Here is a 20,379-nt window from a genome sequence, read left to right on the forward strand (position 1 = left end):
TCTCATTAGTTCAAGCTCTTAAACAGTTTTTTCCAAGATAGGAAGGGAGGGACATTATCAGCTGACCTGTTGATTAGCTTCAAAAAGCCCTAAGCCAACACTGTCCTGTCTGCCTTTATCCTGTCCCAGTGAGTCTGGGGATAAACACACACAGATTCCTCTCAGCATTAGCTAGCATACCATATGCCAGCTGGGGTCCATGCTGTGGGAAATGGAAAGGAGGGCAGGATCCCTGCTTGAGCAGTGAGTGGCAAAAGTGGGTGGTGGGGAGGCAGGGGAAATCCAGGCAGACCTTGCAGTGCCTGCAGTCTCCACCAGGGCTCTGGCCACGGAGCAGAAGGGTGGGGCCAGCCCTGTTCTCTGGAGCAGAGAGCCTAGCCCAGCCCAGGGCTGTAAAGCATCTGAGATGCTGGGGGACTCTGATTTAACTTAAACCAGGAAGGGGTCTGGGACAGACATTGCATAAACTGTTTTGACCCAAACTAGCTAAGTCTGATACTACATTCAAACAGGTTTATCTTAAACCAGTTTCAGCCATTTTGAAACTGGTTTATGTGCACTGAGCTTATGTTCTGTTCCAGGTTTAAACCAGTTTCTGATCCTTTAAACCAATATATGTGTAAAGTCTGCCCCTAACCATTAAGACCACAGGAATATATGCATCCTTTGAGACATGAACATTCAATAATCCAGTATACTGTCTGTCTCCTAATTTCCTCTCAGTAGGAAATTTTCTTCTTTTTCAAGGCATTACTTCATGCTATAGTTTTCCTTGTAAAGTGCACACTCACCATTTTCTGGACATAGCCTAGCTCCCATGCCTCAAAGCAGGTATACAAGGGTGATGAATCAACAAACTCCTGTTAAATGCTAATTTGCAGTGATTTCTTCCTCTAAGTCAGCAGTTCCCAAACTCTGGCAGACTGCACACTACCAATTTAAAATGATACAACCTTAAGTACCACCAGCAATTTTTTCAATTCAACCTTGAGTACCACCAGCAAATTTTTGTCATATAAAGTAATTATAATAAATCTGTTAATGCATACCACTGATGAGTTGTCTGCGTACCACTGGTGGTATGCGTACGACAGATTGGTAACCACTGATTTAAGTGATTAGGTGGAAGCCATTTAAGTTAATCATCACCTTACTAAAATAACCTTGGCAATAGTCTTAGTCCACAAAAGGTTGACTCAGTGCTGCTAACATTGGCTTCAGCAAGGATGCTGGCATTTGTGTAGTGATCTTCCCATTTGATGTGCAGAATTTTCTGGAGGCATCATTTGTGATGCCTCTTCAGGCTCTTGACTAGTGAACGTAGACATACCCGAGCTACAAATAGATGTTGCATTTTTCCTGGGAGAAAACTGGCCATGCATTCAGCCATTCACTGAATAAGGGTGGGCAAAATACCAGCTGTGGGCTTGATCTGGCCTACTGAAGGATTTTGTCCAGCCCGTGGCAGGTCCCGGGCACCCCAACCTGTCCATCCCACACTCACTGCCTGGGATGGGACCCACATGGGCAAGCAATGCTGCCAGACAGATGGGATGGGTCTGCAGGCAAGCAGGGAGAGGGATGTGTAGGCAAGGTCAGGATCACAGGGCAGGATCTTGGGGCAGTGATAGCACAGGGCTAGGGCCCAGGGCAGAGCCACAATCTGCAATCCACATTCCTGCCCACAGAACTGGCACCCATTGCAGGGGTGTGCAGGCAGTGGATCATGGCTCTACCTCAGGCTCCACCCCCTGGCTGTCAACGCCCTGCAATTCCAGCCCTGGCCCTGCCTGCCCACCGTGCTCTGGGTTGCCACTCCTTACGTGCCCATGGCCCCATTCCAGCTGCCCAGCCAATCATGTAGCTGAGCCAGTTAGGGAGTTTTGGTGGGCTGTTGCAGGGAAGGGTGGGGAAGGGAGTGCTGACCTGGCCTGTGACAGCTCACCAAAACTCCCTGTGTGACCCATGGGCCCAAGTAATTGCCCATCCCTGGCCCTGTACTAAACCCTGATTAGGAGGGCAATGTATATGCATGCCAATCCCAGGACTTATCTGTTCTGTGATAAATAAAGGCACAACTTGTCCCAGGACAAAAGCAACACCTATTCTGAGCCCCAAAGTAACACTCTTTCTTCTTTGCCCAGTTTAATTCTAGCTGAATGCAAAAATTTGTCTTTCAAGATCCAGCTGCAGAACTCTGGTTTAAACTTTGGAACCAGGAACTGATAGTACAATATTTAATGATTTTAACGTTGAAGTGGTTTTCTATTCACAAAGAAAGCTTTCAAGCTTTTTACCTAAGGAATTTTTGCTGAAGAGGCAATGGCACATTCCCTGATATGTGTTTTTTGTACTTTGTGACTGAGTTATCTGCATCTTCCTTTTTGCTGTAATTTACCTCAGCTGAAAATTACAATTTAATCTATTTAATTATACTGTTTTAATATACAATAGTCTATCTTTGAACCTTATACATCACACACATAAATTAAAGTGAAAGTGGTTTTACTTCATCTGTTGACACTAAAATGTTATACATTAATTTCTTAAGGATTAATCACAATGTCAATAAAATTGACTAATTTTAAAATTAATTAAATTAAATTAAATTAATAAACAGGAATTAAAATCCAGGCGATATATTCCATACAATCATTTCTGGGACTTTATTATTGCTGTTCCTTTTAAAGTTTTGCTATTTAGCTATTGTTTGCCCTTCACCAATCAAAATGTCTTCATTTAAGTGGATTAATAATTTACTATTTAGACAATCAATAAAATTTGTGTATGTATGGGAGTATGTTCTTTCATTAGTTTTGCTAATTTATTTCTCTCCTGCTCACTCAAACAAAACAACATTATGCCTACATCCAAGATACAGCAATGCTCAGAGCAAGAATGTGGATAATAAGTAACTGTGAAAAAGACCTATCAGTATGTAATAACACCTGTGGTTTATGGTTAAACTATTACTGGAATCTACTTTTGAACTAGAAAGTATTTGCTAATAAATTCCACTCAAAATATCCAGAAAAGATATAGGTCAGGAGTTGACAACTTATGGCCCATGGGCCAGATCTGGCCTGCAAAGAGACTGGAACCAGTCCCTGGGTAGGGGGATCAGTGTGTCACATGGCAACAGAGGCATTTTCTCTGCTCTGTGTTGTGCATTCTTTTGCTGCATGCCAGCATTCACCCATAAAGTCTCCAGTTCCTGTTCTATTCCAAGGACTGCTTCAGTCTCCATTTACCTTCACCACCAAATTTGCAGCTCCACATTGCTGTTAGCAATAGAAATCAGCAGTACTTGATGGCTAGGGTAAGTGAAGGGGGGCACTAGAGTGCTAGAGTAGGCCTGCACACAAAGCAGGAAAAGTGGGGCACTGCAGAGGAAGATGCTGTGGAAGAGATCAGTGTTGTGCGGTAGTAGCCACATCACATGCCTCTATAGGTGAATATTTATATATTATACATACAAGTTAGGCAGTTATTCATAGAAATCAAATTATTTTATATTTATTTAAATTACAGATGAGTAGGGTATTTTCAAATACAAGATGATATTGGGATTAGGATAACTTTAAAATAAGGCTGGCCATGGTACTGTGTGATAGATAGATTAGCCCAGGTTACAGTACCTGACACCATCAGGAATTACCATAGATTGCGTGAATGATTAGTTTAATCAGAAACATTTTTCCATTAGTTTTGTTGAAAGAGGCAATAATGCTGTGCCTTAAGAGACACAAAATTGACCCCAACAAAAAGCCATTTTGTCCTACAAGAAATTTAAATTTATAACTCATAACTTTACAGAGACTCTGCTTTTATATCATGGGGCAATAACAGCAGCAATCTAGCAATGTTATGGAGGTGAAAATTTGTGCCACCTTTACTGCCTCTTACATAGTGCCTTCTAGTTGTCATAGGCCACAATGGCATTGTTTTGCATACCTTCCAGAATTGCAGATCACACCTTGCTAACTGAAAGTACTAGTGTACATCTATTGCCAGTGTATCAAGAGCCTTTGTTGGTGTGTATACAACCTACCAGTAATAGTCACAAAGAGGTTAATAGACAATTCAACTGAAGCTAATTAACTATCTGCCAGCAGCTGTGATAAAAGGCTGCGGCTTAGGAAGGTGGCTTGGCTCCCAGAAAGGTTGGAGACTACTTCAAGGAGACTCTTTACACCTAGCTTGGCAAGGAATGGCTGAGGAGTTTAAACCCAGAAACCTCCTGAGGATGCAATAAGCAGCCAAGGGAATATCCATGGTCCACAATTATTATTAACATAATAATTTCTCAAATCCATGGGAAAATTAAAAGGTGTACAAAATCAGCTAAAGGACAAGTTTCAGTGCTGCTTTCAAATTACACATTCATTTCCTAAGACTATTTGTCATTACCCAGTGAACCTACTGTTTGCTTTTGAAAACTGCTCCAAAAGGGGCAGTCTGTGATCTGACTGCAACACGGTTGCATCAGTTCCCCAAACCTGCCAACAGTCTTTTAGTTGTGTTTGTTTTTGAGGAGCATTGCTTGAAATTCCTTTCCTTTTTACTGTCACTCTTTTGCTCTGTATGAACAGTTGCTCTTTTTTTTTCTTAAAGCATATGAAAGTCTTTTCCTTGCAAAGAGGGACTATATTGTTCAACATCTATCTCCAGGGGAAAAAAAACCCAAATTCTCAGTTACATGAGTTACGTATTGGCATCTGATTATAGTTTAGCTGATATTGGCATGGATTTAAAATATGCTTATAAGTGTGTAACACTGAACATACGCAGATTACTTCATGTATGCTCATAAAATGGATTAACGTACTCCACCAGACAAAGAATGAGTCTGCTCTGAAAGATATGTGTCATCACTCCCTATTTATTCTAATGTTCCTATTCTTGATTCTACCACATCCTTTGCTATTGATACATTTAAATATTTTGGGCCAGTTGTACAACACACATACTCTGATCTTTATATCTTACAGGTGTCTTTCCAATCTTCCTTATTTAGATTATAAATTCTTTGAGGCATGGAATGTAAGCACTACTGACATTTAAACACATACATTACAGAAATACGCTGTTTTAAATGCCCTGAAAATGTAATGAAGTTATTTAGAGTGAACTGTCTATAAAATCAGAACTTCACTAAATATTTCTGTTGTTGGGGTCTTGAAAAGGATTACTTTGGAAAGAATTTAAGAAAATAAGGAATGCATATTTTCTTTTATTAGTTACAGTAGCCAATTTCTATAACTATAAAACCTGTAGTATAAAATCATATGCATGTAGTGGGGTGAAGAAATATGACTCCATTTTATCTTTGAAAAAAGTATTGCATAGCTTATTCCTTGAACCACCAGTAATTTGTACCAGCTTCTTTTTTCAATAATGTTCACATCATGACAAAAGTCATATCAAGTCATATGTAAATAGAAACTTTCAGCTCTTTCTTTATATGGCTGGTATTTTATTCAACTTTTGTTTGTTCGGGTTTTTTCATGTACTGTCATTTGTGTAAAACTGGCCTGGTACATATGAATGTTTATATGGTAGTCTTTAGTCAGGAAAAATGTCCTGCCATTATTAAAATCAGTCTCAGTTTAGCCTGAGGAAAGTTTGCAGAATTTGTCTCAAAATATGAATTTTAATTGCTTGTCAACCCATAATGGGCAAGAGAAAGTAAATAAGAGCAGTAATACATTGTTTTCCATTTTCTGAAACATTACCCCAATTTAATGATTTTTGAGATAATGAGATTTAGAGAACCCAGCTCAATTTCCATTCAAATCAATACTGTTCCAATGTTTGCAATGGTAGTTGAATTGGGCCCAGAGTATGAGAGAAAAATTTAACATTTTTGGGTCGGAATCTCTGCTAAGATTTATGTTCAGATTCATAAGTGAACTTGGGCACTACAGCTGTGACCTAGATAAAATTTAAGTGTCTGAGTCCATGATTGCAAGCTTGTAAATCGTAGTCAGCTCTAGAAGCATCTCAAGTCCATTGGTCCCTCAGTTTTCAGATGCTTACTGTTTTTCTACTGTTGTGATAAGACTAAGCTGCTAATTACTTGGCATCAAGTTCCCAAACTAATTCCTTCTGCCTACCTCACTTATGGCTCTCAGTCTAATAGAGGGGTGCGCAAAATATGGTCTGAGGGCTGGATCCAGCCTGTGGCAGGTCCCTTGGCCCTGCCTGGCCAGCTGCATGGAGCAGCCCAGGCCAAGGTGCTTGTAACTGGCCCCGCCACCACCAGGTGCACAGCAGGGCAGGAGTAAAGGCAGCTTGCTGGCCAGACTTGGCTTCTTGGCAGCCCCTGCCATGGCAGCTCACTTTGCCTGGCTGCTGCTGCTACCAGTGTCTCTGCCACTGGATCCAGCCCCACTGCCCAGACATCCCAGCCCTTCCACCCTGCGCCAACCCCAGGGGTGCCAGACAGAGTGGGTGGATTGTGGCCAGGTAGAGACTCCATTGAGGCCAGCCCAAAACCCCCACAGGAAGGCTGTGCTCAGCCAAGTGGATTGGATGGGGCCGTGGGTGGGTGGGGAGCAGCATCCACAAGTGGGACAGGTTGGCAGGACTGGGGCCATGCCAGGATCATGGACTGGTGACAGCATGGGGCGAAGGCCTAGGGCAGAGCTACGATCTGCAATCTGCCCCCCACACCCCACTGACATGGATGCTGGTTCCATGGGCAGGGCCTTGCAAGGAGCACATCGTGACTCTGCCCCAGACCCCTGGCCCAGCGCTGTCACCACCCTACAATCCTAGCTCCTGTGTAGGGCTGTGGAGGATCAACTGGCACCTCCCCTCCATCACACTGTGCTGGGTTAATATCTCCCTTCCCACTTGCCAGGCAAGCTCACCAAAACTCCTTAAGTGGCCCTCCAGCCCAAACCATTGCCCACCTTTGGGCTAATAGGTACATCATTACAGAAGCTAGGTACTTAAGTCCTTTTGTAGTGCTGGGCTTCAGCCCCTTTGTTCCATTCCATGGGCAAATTCAGTGTGAACTGAAGATGGTCTCGCTAGATCAAGCTCTTAAACAGGACTGCTGTACTGGTCACTTTTATTGTCATGTATATCAGCAACTAATGGTTTTGTTTGTTTGTTTTAGGGCACTCTGAATCCCTATTGTGTGCTTTGGGATGATTCAAGAACGTAAGTCACAGATTTTTTGCTTCTATTACTAAAGATTCAATACTCCAAAACACATAATAATTCAGTAGCCAGTCAGGCAACAAAGGTCATTAGGAGGGCAAGGAGAATGTACTATCTATAGAGTAAAAATATTCCTTTTCTATACTCTGCAGTTATGTTGTTACACGGACTGAAAAACAAACTAATATTGAAGTAGCAGAATATCTCATCAACAAGTATATTTACCTCGATTGTCCATTCAGTCATGATAAGAAAGCTTAAAATTACTATGTTTAGATACTGTAGTTGCTGAATGGCTAGTTCCTTGGAAGCTTATTAGGTAATTGATCAGAGTGATAAATAAGGAAATCTACCTTCAAGTCTTGGTATGATGAATACCATTTTCCATTATGAAAACTTGAGTGATACTTAGGTTCAGTTGGAGGTTCCATTTTAGTTTAAGCAAAATAACATTTAACTTTTGTACTGAATAGCAAAAGACGTATAAACCTCTTATGATAGACTTTTTTTGTGTGACTCCTTTTTTTAATGTAACAATATATATAAAGAAATCTGTCAACGGAAACAAAGCAGAAAGGTTGATTTTGTATATGCTTAAAAGGCGTTTGAGATGGAGGTATTTTGTTATATTTATTTTTTTCATGAATAAGAATAGCCATTAAATTTGCAGAGAATAAGTACTGACTAAGGACTTCAGAAATTGGCCCTGTGTTACAGCTATATTTATTTTAATGACAACTTTTCTAAGTATACAGTGCCTGTATCTAGCTACAGAATGTTGTACATATTTATTAGAAATAGTATGTCTTTTGTTAAAAATAATTTATGTTATTTTTAAGTCTACATTTAAATCGAACTTGGTTGGCAGACAGTGTGAGAATAAGCAAAAACTATGCACTCGATCCTGGAAGCTCTTTATATGCCATAAGTTCCATAGATGACTCATATAAGAAAAAAGATTTGTAGGATTGGATCATAGTTCGTTTATGTGCCAACACATTTCTCGAAGTAAAATATCTGTAGAATAAACTCTTCAAAATAGTTAATGTAATCTATGACAGTATATTACTTTATGTGTATATTTAAGCATGCTACAGCATATTCTTTGATTGTCTCTATAATATTTTACTCACACAATGACACAGTGATGCTTCAGTTACCAATTTTCTTTAGATGTATTGCCCTAATTACCATTTCCACTTTCTCTTTGCCTATGCTGCAATTTCAGCACCCAGCATATTAAAGGAGACTTTACTTGATCCAAGTGTTTCGAGTTCTATGTAAAGAGAATATATATACGATGAGATTAAAATGTGACATTCTGATGAAAAAGTCTACAGGAGTTCAGAATGAACATGTTAATAATTAGTGGTAAAACTACATGAAACAGATGCCCTCTTTTTTTCCTGTGCCATGTTTTTTTACAGAACATTTATTTTGGAATTAATTTATTATAAATTTCAGAAATATTTTCAGTACTTTTTTCTCTATTTCTCTGTATATGAAGCCAAGAATTCAAAAGAAAAGAGAAAAGTGTAAATACTGTTGAAACTTTTATAACTTATATAACATAGCTTTGGGGAAAGAAGGGACATGTTCATGTTGTGGGTAAGAAAAAATATTTCTTATAGTATTTTATTTAATGATGGTTACTACAGCTGCTCAAAAAATTGAAGTATTAGGAATATTCTGGAAATGATAACCATCAAGAAAGAATAGGTAGGGCCTTCAAAGATTCATTTTAAGTACAATTTATTATGGCTATGAGGTGCATTGGATACAGATACCCTGCCCTCAACCCCATGTTATATCTCTATATATGTGTGAGTATGTATATGCGTGCGTATATATGTGTAGGTATACTTTCTTTCATGAAGCTGGTGGTTTTTTTCTTCCTTCAGCATATAAACTGAACACCGGTGATAAGAAAGAGAATTTATTTGCTGTATACTTCTCTTTTTCTTACTCATTTTGGGATAAAATCCACAATGCAGATTTTGTGGTCATTACATGATTAATAATATTTTTTGCCATCTAATTTCTTGCATTGGTGCACCTTACCTGAGTTCCTGTGACCATATTATGGAATTTGTATTCTGACATTGTGAGTTTAAAATTATTGTGAAAGCTCCCTGCACATTGGATGAGTGCCTAATGTTGATAAGCCTAAATGAATAAATATGTACAGCACTACACAATTGGCTGGATGCATTACAGTGATGGTGTGTTGTTGAGGCAGCTTTGTTTTGTTCTTTTTTTTTCCCCTCCACTTTAAAGTAATAAGAATTGGCAAGCAATCAAAGTTAATGAATTAATGGCCTGATCCAGTGTTGCATATCCCATGGAGTTCTGATGTATTCACATCCTTTAAAAATGGCTGATTTTTTTTGCAATCCGGGTTTGGCAAACACTTTGGAATCAATCCAGCAAGAAAGTAGTTAGTCTTTAGATGGAGATGCTTAGCTAATCACTGCTCCACAAATAATGAGAGGTGCTTTAAATTAAATGCCTTTCAAGTACTCTAAATGTTTGCCCTCAGCATCTGTTTAAGATATCCATAACCTCTGAAGTCTCTGGCTACTTAACCTGGCCAGTACCTATTATTTTTATCTCAGTGTACCACAAATCTGTGTGTAGCAACTAATACCTTTCTCCAGTGATGCTATCAGTTTAACATATGCTCCAGGAATGGGGGAAGGAGTTTTGATCATCCTTCACAGATGGTTAGTCAGTGACTGATAATTCTTGTTCCATCCATTCTTGAAGAATGTTCTGAATTTGTACTGTGAGTTGTCTGATCATATCTGGTTCTGTGTCTCCTATCATTTTGATTGTGCATCTTTCTTCTGAAGTCATAGATTCATAGATGTTAGGGTTGGAAGGGACCTCAATAGATCATCGAGTCCGACCCCTTGCATAGGCAGGAAAGAGTGCTGGGTTTAGATGACCCCAGCTAGATCCCTATCTAACATTCCTCTTGAAGACCCCCAGGGTAGGGGAGAGCACCACCTCCCTTGGGAGCCCATTCCAGACTTTGGCTACTCTAACTGTGAAGAAGTTCTTCCTAATGTCTAGTCTAAATCTGCTCTCTGCTAGCTTGTGGCCATTATTTCTTGTAACCCCCAGGGGTGCCTTGGTGAGTAAAGCCTCACCAATTCCCTTCTGTGCCCCCATGATGAACGTATAGGCAGCCACAAGGTCACCTCTCAACCTTCTGTTGCGGAGGCTGAAGAGGTCCAGGTGCCCTAGTCTCTCCTCGTAGGGCTTGGCCTGCAAGCCCTTAACCATACGAGTGGCCCTTCTCTGGACCCTCTCCAGGTTATCCACATCCCTCTTGAAGTGTGGCGCCCAAAATTGCACGCAGTATTCCAACTGTGGTCTGACCAGTGCCCGATAGAGGGGAAATATCACCTCTTTGGATCTATTCATCATGCATCTGCTGATGCACGATAAAGTGCCATTAGCTTTTCTGATGACTTTGTCACACTGACAACTTATGTTCATCTTGGAGTCCACTAGGACTCCAAGATCCCTTTCCACTTACGTGCCTCCAAGCAGGTCATTTCCTAGGCTGTAGGTATGCTGGACATTTTTCCTCCCTAGGTGCAGCACTTCGCATTTCTCCTTGTTGAATTGCATTCTGTTGTTTTCCGCCCATATGTCCAACCTGCCCAGGTCTGCTTGTAGTTGTTCCCTGCCCTCCGGTGTGTCCACTTCTCCCCATAGCTTTGTGTCATCCGCAAACTTGGACAGAGTACACTTCACTCCCTCATCCAAGTCGCTGATGAAGACATTGAAGAGTGTCGGTCCAAGGACCGAGCCCTGCGGGACCCCACTGCCCACACCCTTCCAGATCGATACCGACCCATACAGTACGACTCTGTGGGTATGACCCTCGAGACAATTCACCACCTACCGGACTGTGTAGTCATCCAAGTCACAGCCTCTTAACTTGTTCACCAGTATAGGGGGTGGGATACTATATCGAAGGCCTTCCTGAAGTCTAAGTAAATGACGTCAACCCCTACTCCTGCATCCAGGTGTTTTGTAACCTGGTCATAAAAAGAGTCTAGATTAGTCAGGCATGATCTACCTGCTACGAACCCGTGCTGGTTTCCCCTCAGCATAATTTGTCCTGCTGGGCTCTCGCAAATGTGAGCCTTGATAATTTTTTCAAAGACTTTGCCTAGGATGGAGGTGAGACTGACTGGCCTTTAGCTGCCTGGGTCCTCCTTCCTCCCCTTCTTGAAAATGGGGACCACATTGGCCCTTTTCCAGTCCTCCAGGACCTGGCCCGTGCGCCATGAGTGTTCAAATATTCCCGCCAGTGGCTGTGCAATGACGTCAGCCAGTGCCTTCGGTACCCTCAGATGGAGCACATCCGGGCCTGCCAACTTAAACGCATCCAGTTCCTCCAAGTGACTCTGCACCATCTCAGGGTCTACGCTTGGTAGTCTGGCGCCTTGCTGCTGCCTCTCTACAATCCCAATGCGAGCCTTGTCTTGCCCCTCGCTTAGGAACACTGAGGCAAAGAACTCATTGAGGAGTTCAGCCTTGTCCCCCCTGTCTGTCACCTATTGCTTCTGCCCATTTAGTAGAGGTCCAATTCTACCCTGGGCCTTCCTTTTACTCCCTATATATCTAAAAAACAATTTGCTATGGGGTGTGTGAAGATCTGATCTAACTGTTTGGTGAAAACTTATTTTATTTCACTCCTTTCTATGGAATAGAATATTACTCTTGCATACTACTCTCATATTACCAATCCTTCTTCAGTATATTCACCTTCCTTGCTGATTAATGTAAGTGAGACTATCAATATTCATGGTAGGATGAATAAAGTGGTGCAATTTTTTTCTCAGAAATTTGTTACCACACCTGCATCTCTATTTTTGAAAATTTCTGGCCCTGAAATAGCAATTTCTATTTTTTTATAATATTTTTTGGATTCTAAATATTTTTCACATTAAAGCATAGAAAAACATTTAAGGCAGACAAGGTTTTGGGGGTAAATCCAATCCCTTTTATTAGACCAACTCAAAGAGTTGGAAAAATTATTTGCAAGCATTTAAAGTATTTTTTATTACAATCCTAAGTGCTCCCACTTCCTGGAAGTATTCCTTAAAGAAATTGCTCTGAATAGTTTTGTGGAAACAAGGAAAGATTTGAACCATACCACTATCTTGAGCTCTGAAGGGAGGTATGTGTACCTCTATTGTGGCCTTAAGCACCTATTTCCAGCCCTGGGTCAGGCATCTACATGAGAGCGGATTTATAGTCCAAAACCACTTCTTCACTTAAGTTATTGCTCTGGGTATGGGCAACTGAGTTGCTCTTGATTTCAGTAACAGATGATGATAGTAGTACTACTAGTACAGTATATTATCCTAACACAGAAAAATCGCCCAAGAAGCAGGGAACCTACATTCAGATTTAGTTTCCTCCTGACTTTTTGACAGGATTCAAACCTACATCTCTCTCCATTCAGAAGACTGCTCTAGCTACCTGGAGGATGATTTGGGATGGGAGGCAACTCTCCAGCCTTCCTGTTGAAAGTTGTTGTGTAGTCAAGAATGCAAGGATCATTAATTAGATCAGAGACATAGTGAGAAAGAAGAGCACATCTCCAACCTGGTGTTGAGGGCACTGAATCCCACTGTTCTTCCTAGAAGCATTGCTGAATCAGATCAGTACTATTTTGACTCAGTCACAGCCCTATGCTGCTGAGGACTGGTGTTATATCTTTGACAATGATAGAGAAAGAAGCCAAGAAAGATCAGCTACAGATAGCAACCCAGTGCATATAATCTGTTGTGGTTGCTTTCCTGTCTTCTGATCATCAGGTCATAGCCAGCCACCTTGGCCACTAGCATCGAGTCTCCACTCTTCAGCCTCTTCATGCTTCTCATTACTTTTGTAAACTTGGCTTTAATAGCAGCATAATCATTTATTCTGAGATGAAATGACATAAGAAGTATCACCTTCAAAATAGACAGCAGTCATTGGACAATCTGCCTCCTATTTTCTAGTGCAGATATGTGCTTCCTGATTATTTGGACTTCTTGACAACATTTGGTAAATTAGAGCTACATTTTTTGCATATAGCTTCTCTGGGGATGACAAGTAGAACTGCCTACCTAGGAGACGAGCAGTGTTGCATAAACTCTGCTGTAACTCCTGGCTCTGGCTTCTGGCATCCATCTGCAACCCCTTGATAATAGTAACTCTTCTGGAAAAATGCCTGCTTCTTTTCCTGCATGCAGGCCCAACTATGATACTATTTGCCAACTCTCTCCATTTTGTGATAAAACCTCTGATGCTGTAACAGAATAGAGGAAAACTTTGTAGTTTCTCAATGAATTTAATTCCCTTCCTGAATTGGAAATAAAAATATATGTGGAATCTCATCTACTTTATGCATATCAGGCACTCAGGATGAGTTTCACAAAGGGAAATAGCTTTGGGGATGGTGAGTCAAATGCCTGAGTTCCTTTTCTTTAAATGGAGGTAGTTCAGCACCTGGACTGGTGATTCACATTGTTTAGCACTATAAATGAAAAGCATCAATTGGGAATTCTAAGCCAATCAGTGCAATACATAGAAGAGAGGATGACTGCACTAGCTGAATGTCTGAAACTCTGACTGTTTCCCAGAACAGCTGTTATGGGGCCAGAGAGAGAACAAGCAAGAGAAAGGCAGGAGGGGAGTGCATTCCCCTAGGAGAGGAGGAGTCCTAGGCACCAGTCCTTGAGACTTGAGTCCTTGAGACTGAAGATTCATGTTTGCATTAGTCATCATGGGATAAAATTCACAATAGCATAGGGAACAGACCCTATGTCTGGATCCAGATGTGCAGACATGTGTGGTTTGTGGTGCTATAGACCTCTTTGCAGTGCCACAAACTGCACAAGTTGCCCATTAATCAGTGTGCTGTGCTGCTAATTTGCAGCACAGGGCCAGAATTTGCTACTGGGATTTCTCAGTAGCAAAAAAAAATCATGGAAAAAATGCTGCACAACCCATGCCAAAGTGGCAAGTTCTGGGACAAATGCAGAGACAGGGGAGCAGGTAGCCCAGGGCTGCCTGCTCTTCCATCTTGGTGCACTATGGAGCCCCTGTGCTAAGGCACCCTGCACCCCAACCAGCTGCTTCCTGGGAGACTGGGGCACAGGGAGCCTCAGGATGAGGGACTCAGCAGCTCTGGGCTGGCTGTTCCCCTGTCTCTATGTGCTTTAGTTCAGGGGCTGCACTGCAGAGCCCCCTCACTAACACACCCTGCACCCCAGCCAGCCACGGAGCAGCTGATCGGGGCACAGTGTACTGCAAGATGGGAGAGTAGGCAGCAATGAGCTAGCCGCTCCCCTGTCTCTGTGTGCCTCAGCACAGAGGCTTCACTGCAGAGTTGCTCCACTGCTGGCTGGGGTGCAGAGTGTCTTAGTGCAGGGACTCTGCAATAAAGCCCTTGTGCAGAGGCAGGTAGAAACAGGGGAGCAGCCAGTCCAAGGCTTCCTGTTCCCCTGTCTCGAGGCACACTGTGGAGAGACGCTGGCTAAGACTCAAGGGGCCTCAACACAGGGAGGCTCTGCAGTGCACAGAGATGGGGGAGCAGGCAGCCCAGGGCTACCAGCTCCCCCATTTCCATATGCCTCTCCCCCGCTGGCACAGGGTTCCTCAGTGCAGGAGATGGCAAGCCCCTGCTGAGGCACCCTATGCCCCCCCCCCCCCCCAGAGCACATGGAGCTCATGGGAACAATGTGTCCCGCTGCAAAGCATGCAAGCAGAGTTGTGTACTGGGGAACAAAGTAGTGGCAAAAATTTGTGCTGCTACTATTTATGGGCACAACCCTGCTCATATAGACCCAACCTATGATGCTGTCCTTTCCTAAGTGACTTCTCAGATTTGTCCTTTTCAGGTCTTGAATGCAAGGATGGCATAGGCCCCTAGATTTTTGACTCAGCCAAGATGGCAGTACTTTCGTACTTGTTGCCAACTTTTAGGAAGCTAATCAGTATATGCCTGAAAACTGTCTTCTGGGATGTCTCCAGCACATACGCAGCTTAAGTGGAGTTTCTGTAAGTTTCTCTCTAGGGCAACTGAATTTCACCTGAGTCCCATTCCAGATTTCTAATTTCCTTTGTGAATCTCATCCTTAGTACTGAATCTTGATGTATGCCAGCTGCCCCAATGCCTGGGCCACGCTTGTGTCCCAAATACAAATTAAATGCCACAAGGAGCCATTATAGCATCTGGGAATTGCTGTGGAATATGATGGATAGAAATCTAAACTTTCTTCAAATACAAGTAATGGTATGGGAGCTTTTATGCTAACTGTATGCTATCTATGGATTCTCATGTCCCAGGAGGCCCCTTCGGTGAGAACTTGTGGCAGTAAGAAAACTGATTCATGCAGGAAAACAATACTCCAGTACATAAAGGGTCTGGGCCTAGAGGGTTTTTGTTTTTTGGCTAACACAGGATACCACTGACAACCCTAATCTAAATCACAGCTGTTAATCCTCTAGAGAATAACAGGTATGCTAAGAAAAATTAGGAAAACAAGAAAAATGTGATCTAACTAAACAACCTCAAAACTAAAGAATATATCAGAAAAACTTAAAATTTTGTGGACAAAACACATGCCAAAAGTTGTAAATGCAATTTTCAGGTAAGCCAATTGGAAGGGAAGAGCATCTGTTCAAGTAAATATGAATGTTTTGAATTGCAATTCGAATATATTGCACAGAAGAAAACAATTTTTGGCTGATTTTTTTGCTTGGCTTTGGTGTGATATAAAATAAGACCATCAAGTAGTCCAAATTATAGAGGAACCATCTGGGAGTTGTCATTCACCTATATTATGTTAGTTCCTTTAAAGGTAGCATCTCTTCCTCAGCCCAGATGACTGCCCTAGTCATTAACTAGAGAGTGGAATTCACACTTGGTTTCCCCAGGGAAATGAATATTCAGTTGTTTTAGAAAAGGAGGGTTTGAAATTCTGAAGCCTGATCATAGGTGCATGAATCTGAGTAGGGTAGGATTTAAAATATGTTCTTCTTATCAGTATTTCATCAGCATTTCCTCTGCTAGTGTAATGGCTCCCACGTAGCATGGTGGGTTTTGCGTTGATTCCATTCCTATTCACCTAACGCAAAGTATTTAAAAAGCCCCTGGTGAAACTATAAGTATTGTGCTTTACTTAAAGCACTATAAGTTATAGTGGGAGCAGACTTAACAAACACTTGCTGTTCAGTGGGGGCAGCTGAGCCTGCCCATACTGCTAAGGCCAACAGGTGGGGGGCAGTCCCTCACTCCTCCCAGGAGGCTGCCAGAGTGGTCCCTCTCCCAAGCCCTGCCCCCCACCAGCTGTTGACTATCAGCAGCACGTGGGGGAGACAGAAAAGGGGTGGAGGAAGTGGACCTCACAGACCTGGCTTGGCCCACCCAACACCTGACCCAGCAATTTGGTGGGGCCTGTGCAGCAAAGGGGCTCCCTCTCCCCCAGGTGCCCCAGCCTGTTGACAGCTACAGCCGGCAGCTGCAACACAAAACTGCCTGGCCTGGCATTTGACCATGCTGGGAACTAAGATGGGGGAAGGGAGTCCCGTGCCATGTGCTCCCCTCCCCCAGATTGCCAGGTTGGTTTTGTGGGGGACTGGGCTCAGTCCACATTGGGGGGTGGGAGCTCTTTTCTACTACCTCCACTTCCCAGTGCAACCAAAAGCTGGGCTGGGCAGTCTCATGCTGCAGCTCCTGGCTGCTGCTGTCATGAAGATGGGGTGGGGCGGGGAAAGGAACCTCCTACCACAGGGACCCAGCCTGCCCCCTCCCTGAAGACCTGACCCACCAGTCTTGCAGGGCACACATGGCATGAGGACTCACTCCCTCACCCCAAGTTTCTGGCATGGCTAAAAGCTAGGGCAGGCAGTCTTGTGCTGCAGCTGCTGGCTGCAGCTGTCAAGAGGCTGCAGTGAGGGGGAAAGGAGCCCCCCTGCCACATGGGCCCTCCCCAGATTGCTGGGTTTGGTCTTGCCAGGGCACTAGACCAGATGCTCATGTCAGGGGGACTCCCTCCCCCACTTGACAGCTGTAGCACAAGGATGTCCAATTCTGGCTTTTGGCTTTGCTGGGAACTGGGTGTGGGGGGCAAAGCCCTCCCTGCCACACGGACCCAGGTCAGCCCCCCCTCAAGACCTCTGACCCATCATCCTGGGGGTAGGACTATGCACCTCCAAGATTCTGTTCCCCCACCCCCACCCAGCCATGCAGAGAGGAGACAGAGACATTTTTGTCTTCTCTCTGTAACAACCCAGAGGCAGGGCTAGGCCAGCGCTCTCCCAGAGCAGCTGAGCACCAGCCGAAGTTAACAAACCACTCAGTGAGGGGTCCCGGGACGCTGGAGGAATGTGCCCTACTTTAACTCAGAATGGGATGTGGCACAGATGTGTCATAAACAGCCCTAACTTAAAGCACTTTAGTCTGAGACCACATCCATCCTGGGTTAACTTAGAGCAGGATCCACCATTTTTAAAGCACTTCATGTGCTGTGAACATCCATGCTCTTATAACTGTAAAGTGCTTTCTGCATGCTTAACACACAATAAGTGAAACATCTGTACCTAGCCTGACTCTTTCCAGGCATTGTATACAGAATCCAAGACTTTTGGTTAGGGAGAATATTTTAAAAAGTGTTTGTTTGATTGATTGATATGCAGCCTTTCCCAATGAAGGCTCAGGATAGTTACAATAAGAGAACAAAACAGCCTAAAAGTGACTAGGATATCAACATAGAATAGAGACCCCGAAACAGTATCTCAGTCTAACTTTATATACCAAACACCTATCCAAATGGGAAAGTTTTACAGTACTATTGAAAAAATTCCAGGCTCAAGCTCTAGTGAGCCTTGGACTTTATGTGCTTTAGCATTCAAAATTCTTGTTGAAATCAGCTATTTGAATATGAATGATTAAATCATGGGTTGCAAAGCACCTAAATACTTTTAAATACACATGGTACCTAAATACTTTCTTATATCTGGCTCTAAGTGCTGTGACTCCTATGCCCTCTTTGTGGATCTAGCCTAACTCAGAGCAGTGAACACCTGTACTAAGTAAGGAGTTAGATGTTGCAACACTCAATATTGCCACACCTAAATGCTTTGTGGATGTAGCCCTTAACTACTATGGTTATGAGGGCTATATGAATACATGAATGGGTGGATGGATTGATAAATAGAATGATATAATGTCACACACATACATTTACTTGATTATGGATCAGGTTTTTTTTACCAGTATTTGGTAACTCTTCCCTGCCAGCTTCTGTAGCAAAGGTGAGGCAACATTACAGCAGATTTTCATGTTTCCATACGTTTTCCCACTGAATATATAACTGGTAGGCACACACTGGATTTTTTTAATATCACAACATTTTTTGTCTGGTTAAGTACTAATTTTTGTTTCACAAAAGGTTTACCTGTTCCTAATTTACACTGTGGGAATTCATATCTTTACCTTAAAGTTAAGAAATGATACCTGTCTGCAAATGAAATAAATACCATGAGATTTTACTCAAATTCAGAAATTATCCAGACTATTTCAGCAATTCTGGTAGTAAAAAATAATATTTAAGGTGAAAAATAATGTTTAAGAAGCTTTACCTAGAACAGATAGAATTTTTTTTCCAAAAAGTTGGCATTGATTTGATTTTACTCAATTTTGTAGAGAAACATTCTGTGTTGCACTGAAAATAGTTTTTTACAGAGAAACATTTACCAGTTAAAATGTAATTCATCACATTTTGCCTGCAGGATAAATGTGTTCTTACAGTTCTGCTCGCACCCACAAAAGTGTAGCCCACTAGCATGAGATTTTTTTTCATTTCTCTATCTTAGCATTATGATAAAGCTGAAAAGAACAGTGAACTACCTCTTCCTACTCCTCTCATCTTTATGCTTAAAATCTAAAAGCAGCGCATCTGAATAACTGCTACTCTTTATTAAGGACCAGTTTTGTAATAGTTGTTGAAAAGAGTTAGGAAGGCTTTTGGAAAATTGGGGCCAAAGTGTATCTAGCCAAGTCCCTAAAAACTGAAGTACAAAATGAAAGTTAGTCTGTAATTGGTTTCAGTTCAGCTCTATCCGTTTATACCAAATAGGAGTGTCTACACATTCCTCTTTTAAGTAATTTAGCCTAAAATTGCCATTTTTAACATATATTAAGGACACGTGTCTACTCACACGTGTCCTTCTTGCACTGTAAAAATGACAATTTAAGTCTATGTGAGCCTAAATTTGATATCTGCATAAAGCAGTTACCAAATTTAGGTGCGAATAGCTAAGTCGCATTAGTGCATGTGTAACACTGGATAGACACAGTGTTAATCTGCATTAGCTCATCTGCATGTGCCCTAATGTGACTTAGCTACTTGCGCCTAGATTTAATGTGCTTTAGTGCCTCCACCTGTAGATGTGCACCTAAATTACCTTAATGCACCCTAAGCAAAGATGCATTAAGTTTAGGCATGCATGAATACACATGTAGACATGCCCAATGAGTACCTTTTTACATTATTTGGAGTGGTGAATGCCCAGTTTCTAAGAAGGCCTAGCTCCAGAAGTCTCAAGTTCAGCACGTAAAACATAACTTCATCTTTAAAATAAACAAATAAATAACAAAACCATTGGTTTCTAGCATAGCAAATGAAATATACTATTTGTATTTCTAAGGTAAGGGGTTCCTTTCCCAATTTAAAGTTTTGGTTTTTCCCTATTTAAATTTTTTTTTTTTTCAAGTAGTTCTCTTTCTTGAGATCTGCATATAACTCTATCATCTGTATCTGTATAATGCCCTACCATATAACAACTTTTCGAACACTCCTGTATTGAGATGGATTCAATTAATGCCACAATTCCAAGCAATAGCATACACAGTTTAGATAGTTCTGAGCAGCTGCTTAATAAGGAAAAGGACATATTCAGGCCTATATGAAAATTGGCTCCAGTAAGGATATTCTTTAAAATTTGATTGTGGTGCATCGTACTGTCTTGCAGAAGTACTTATTCCACAACTATTCTGTGTGTGTTGAACTAGAGAAATAGGAGGGTCTTTTTAGAGAGAGATTTTTTTATATATTTAAGTTGTTATAAAATGAATCAGTTTATCTGGGGTGGAATTCATAATTCAGTCACTTTTTGTCACATTGCCTTTCA

At 42.0% G+C, this 20,379-nt stretch overlaps 1 protein-coding gene across 4 annotated transcripts in view; it reads left to right on the top strand.

Annotated features, from left to right (window-relative positions):
* Window positions 1–20,379, top strand: part of ADGRB3 (adhesion G protein-coupled receptor B3) — a 733,084-nt gene that overhangs the window by 450,285 nt on the left and 262,420 nt on the right. For all 4 annotated transcript variants that reach the window (XM_059730831.1, XM_059730825.1, XM_059730832.1 and 1 more), the window contains one exon: window positions 7,127–7,170. In XM_059730831.1, the coding sequence (XP_059586814.1) occupies window positions 7,127–7,170 (44 nt within the window). The remainder of the gene's footprint in view (window positions 1–7,126; window positions 7,171–20,379) is intronic.

This window comes from Alligator mississippiensis, chromosome 1 (genome assembly GCF_030867095.1).
Source record: "Alligator mississippiensis isolate rAllMis1 chromosome 1, rAllMis1, whole genome shotgun sequence".
Lineage (NCBI taxonomy): Eukaryota > Metazoa > Chordata > Crocodylia > Alligatoridae > Alligator > Alligator mississippiensis.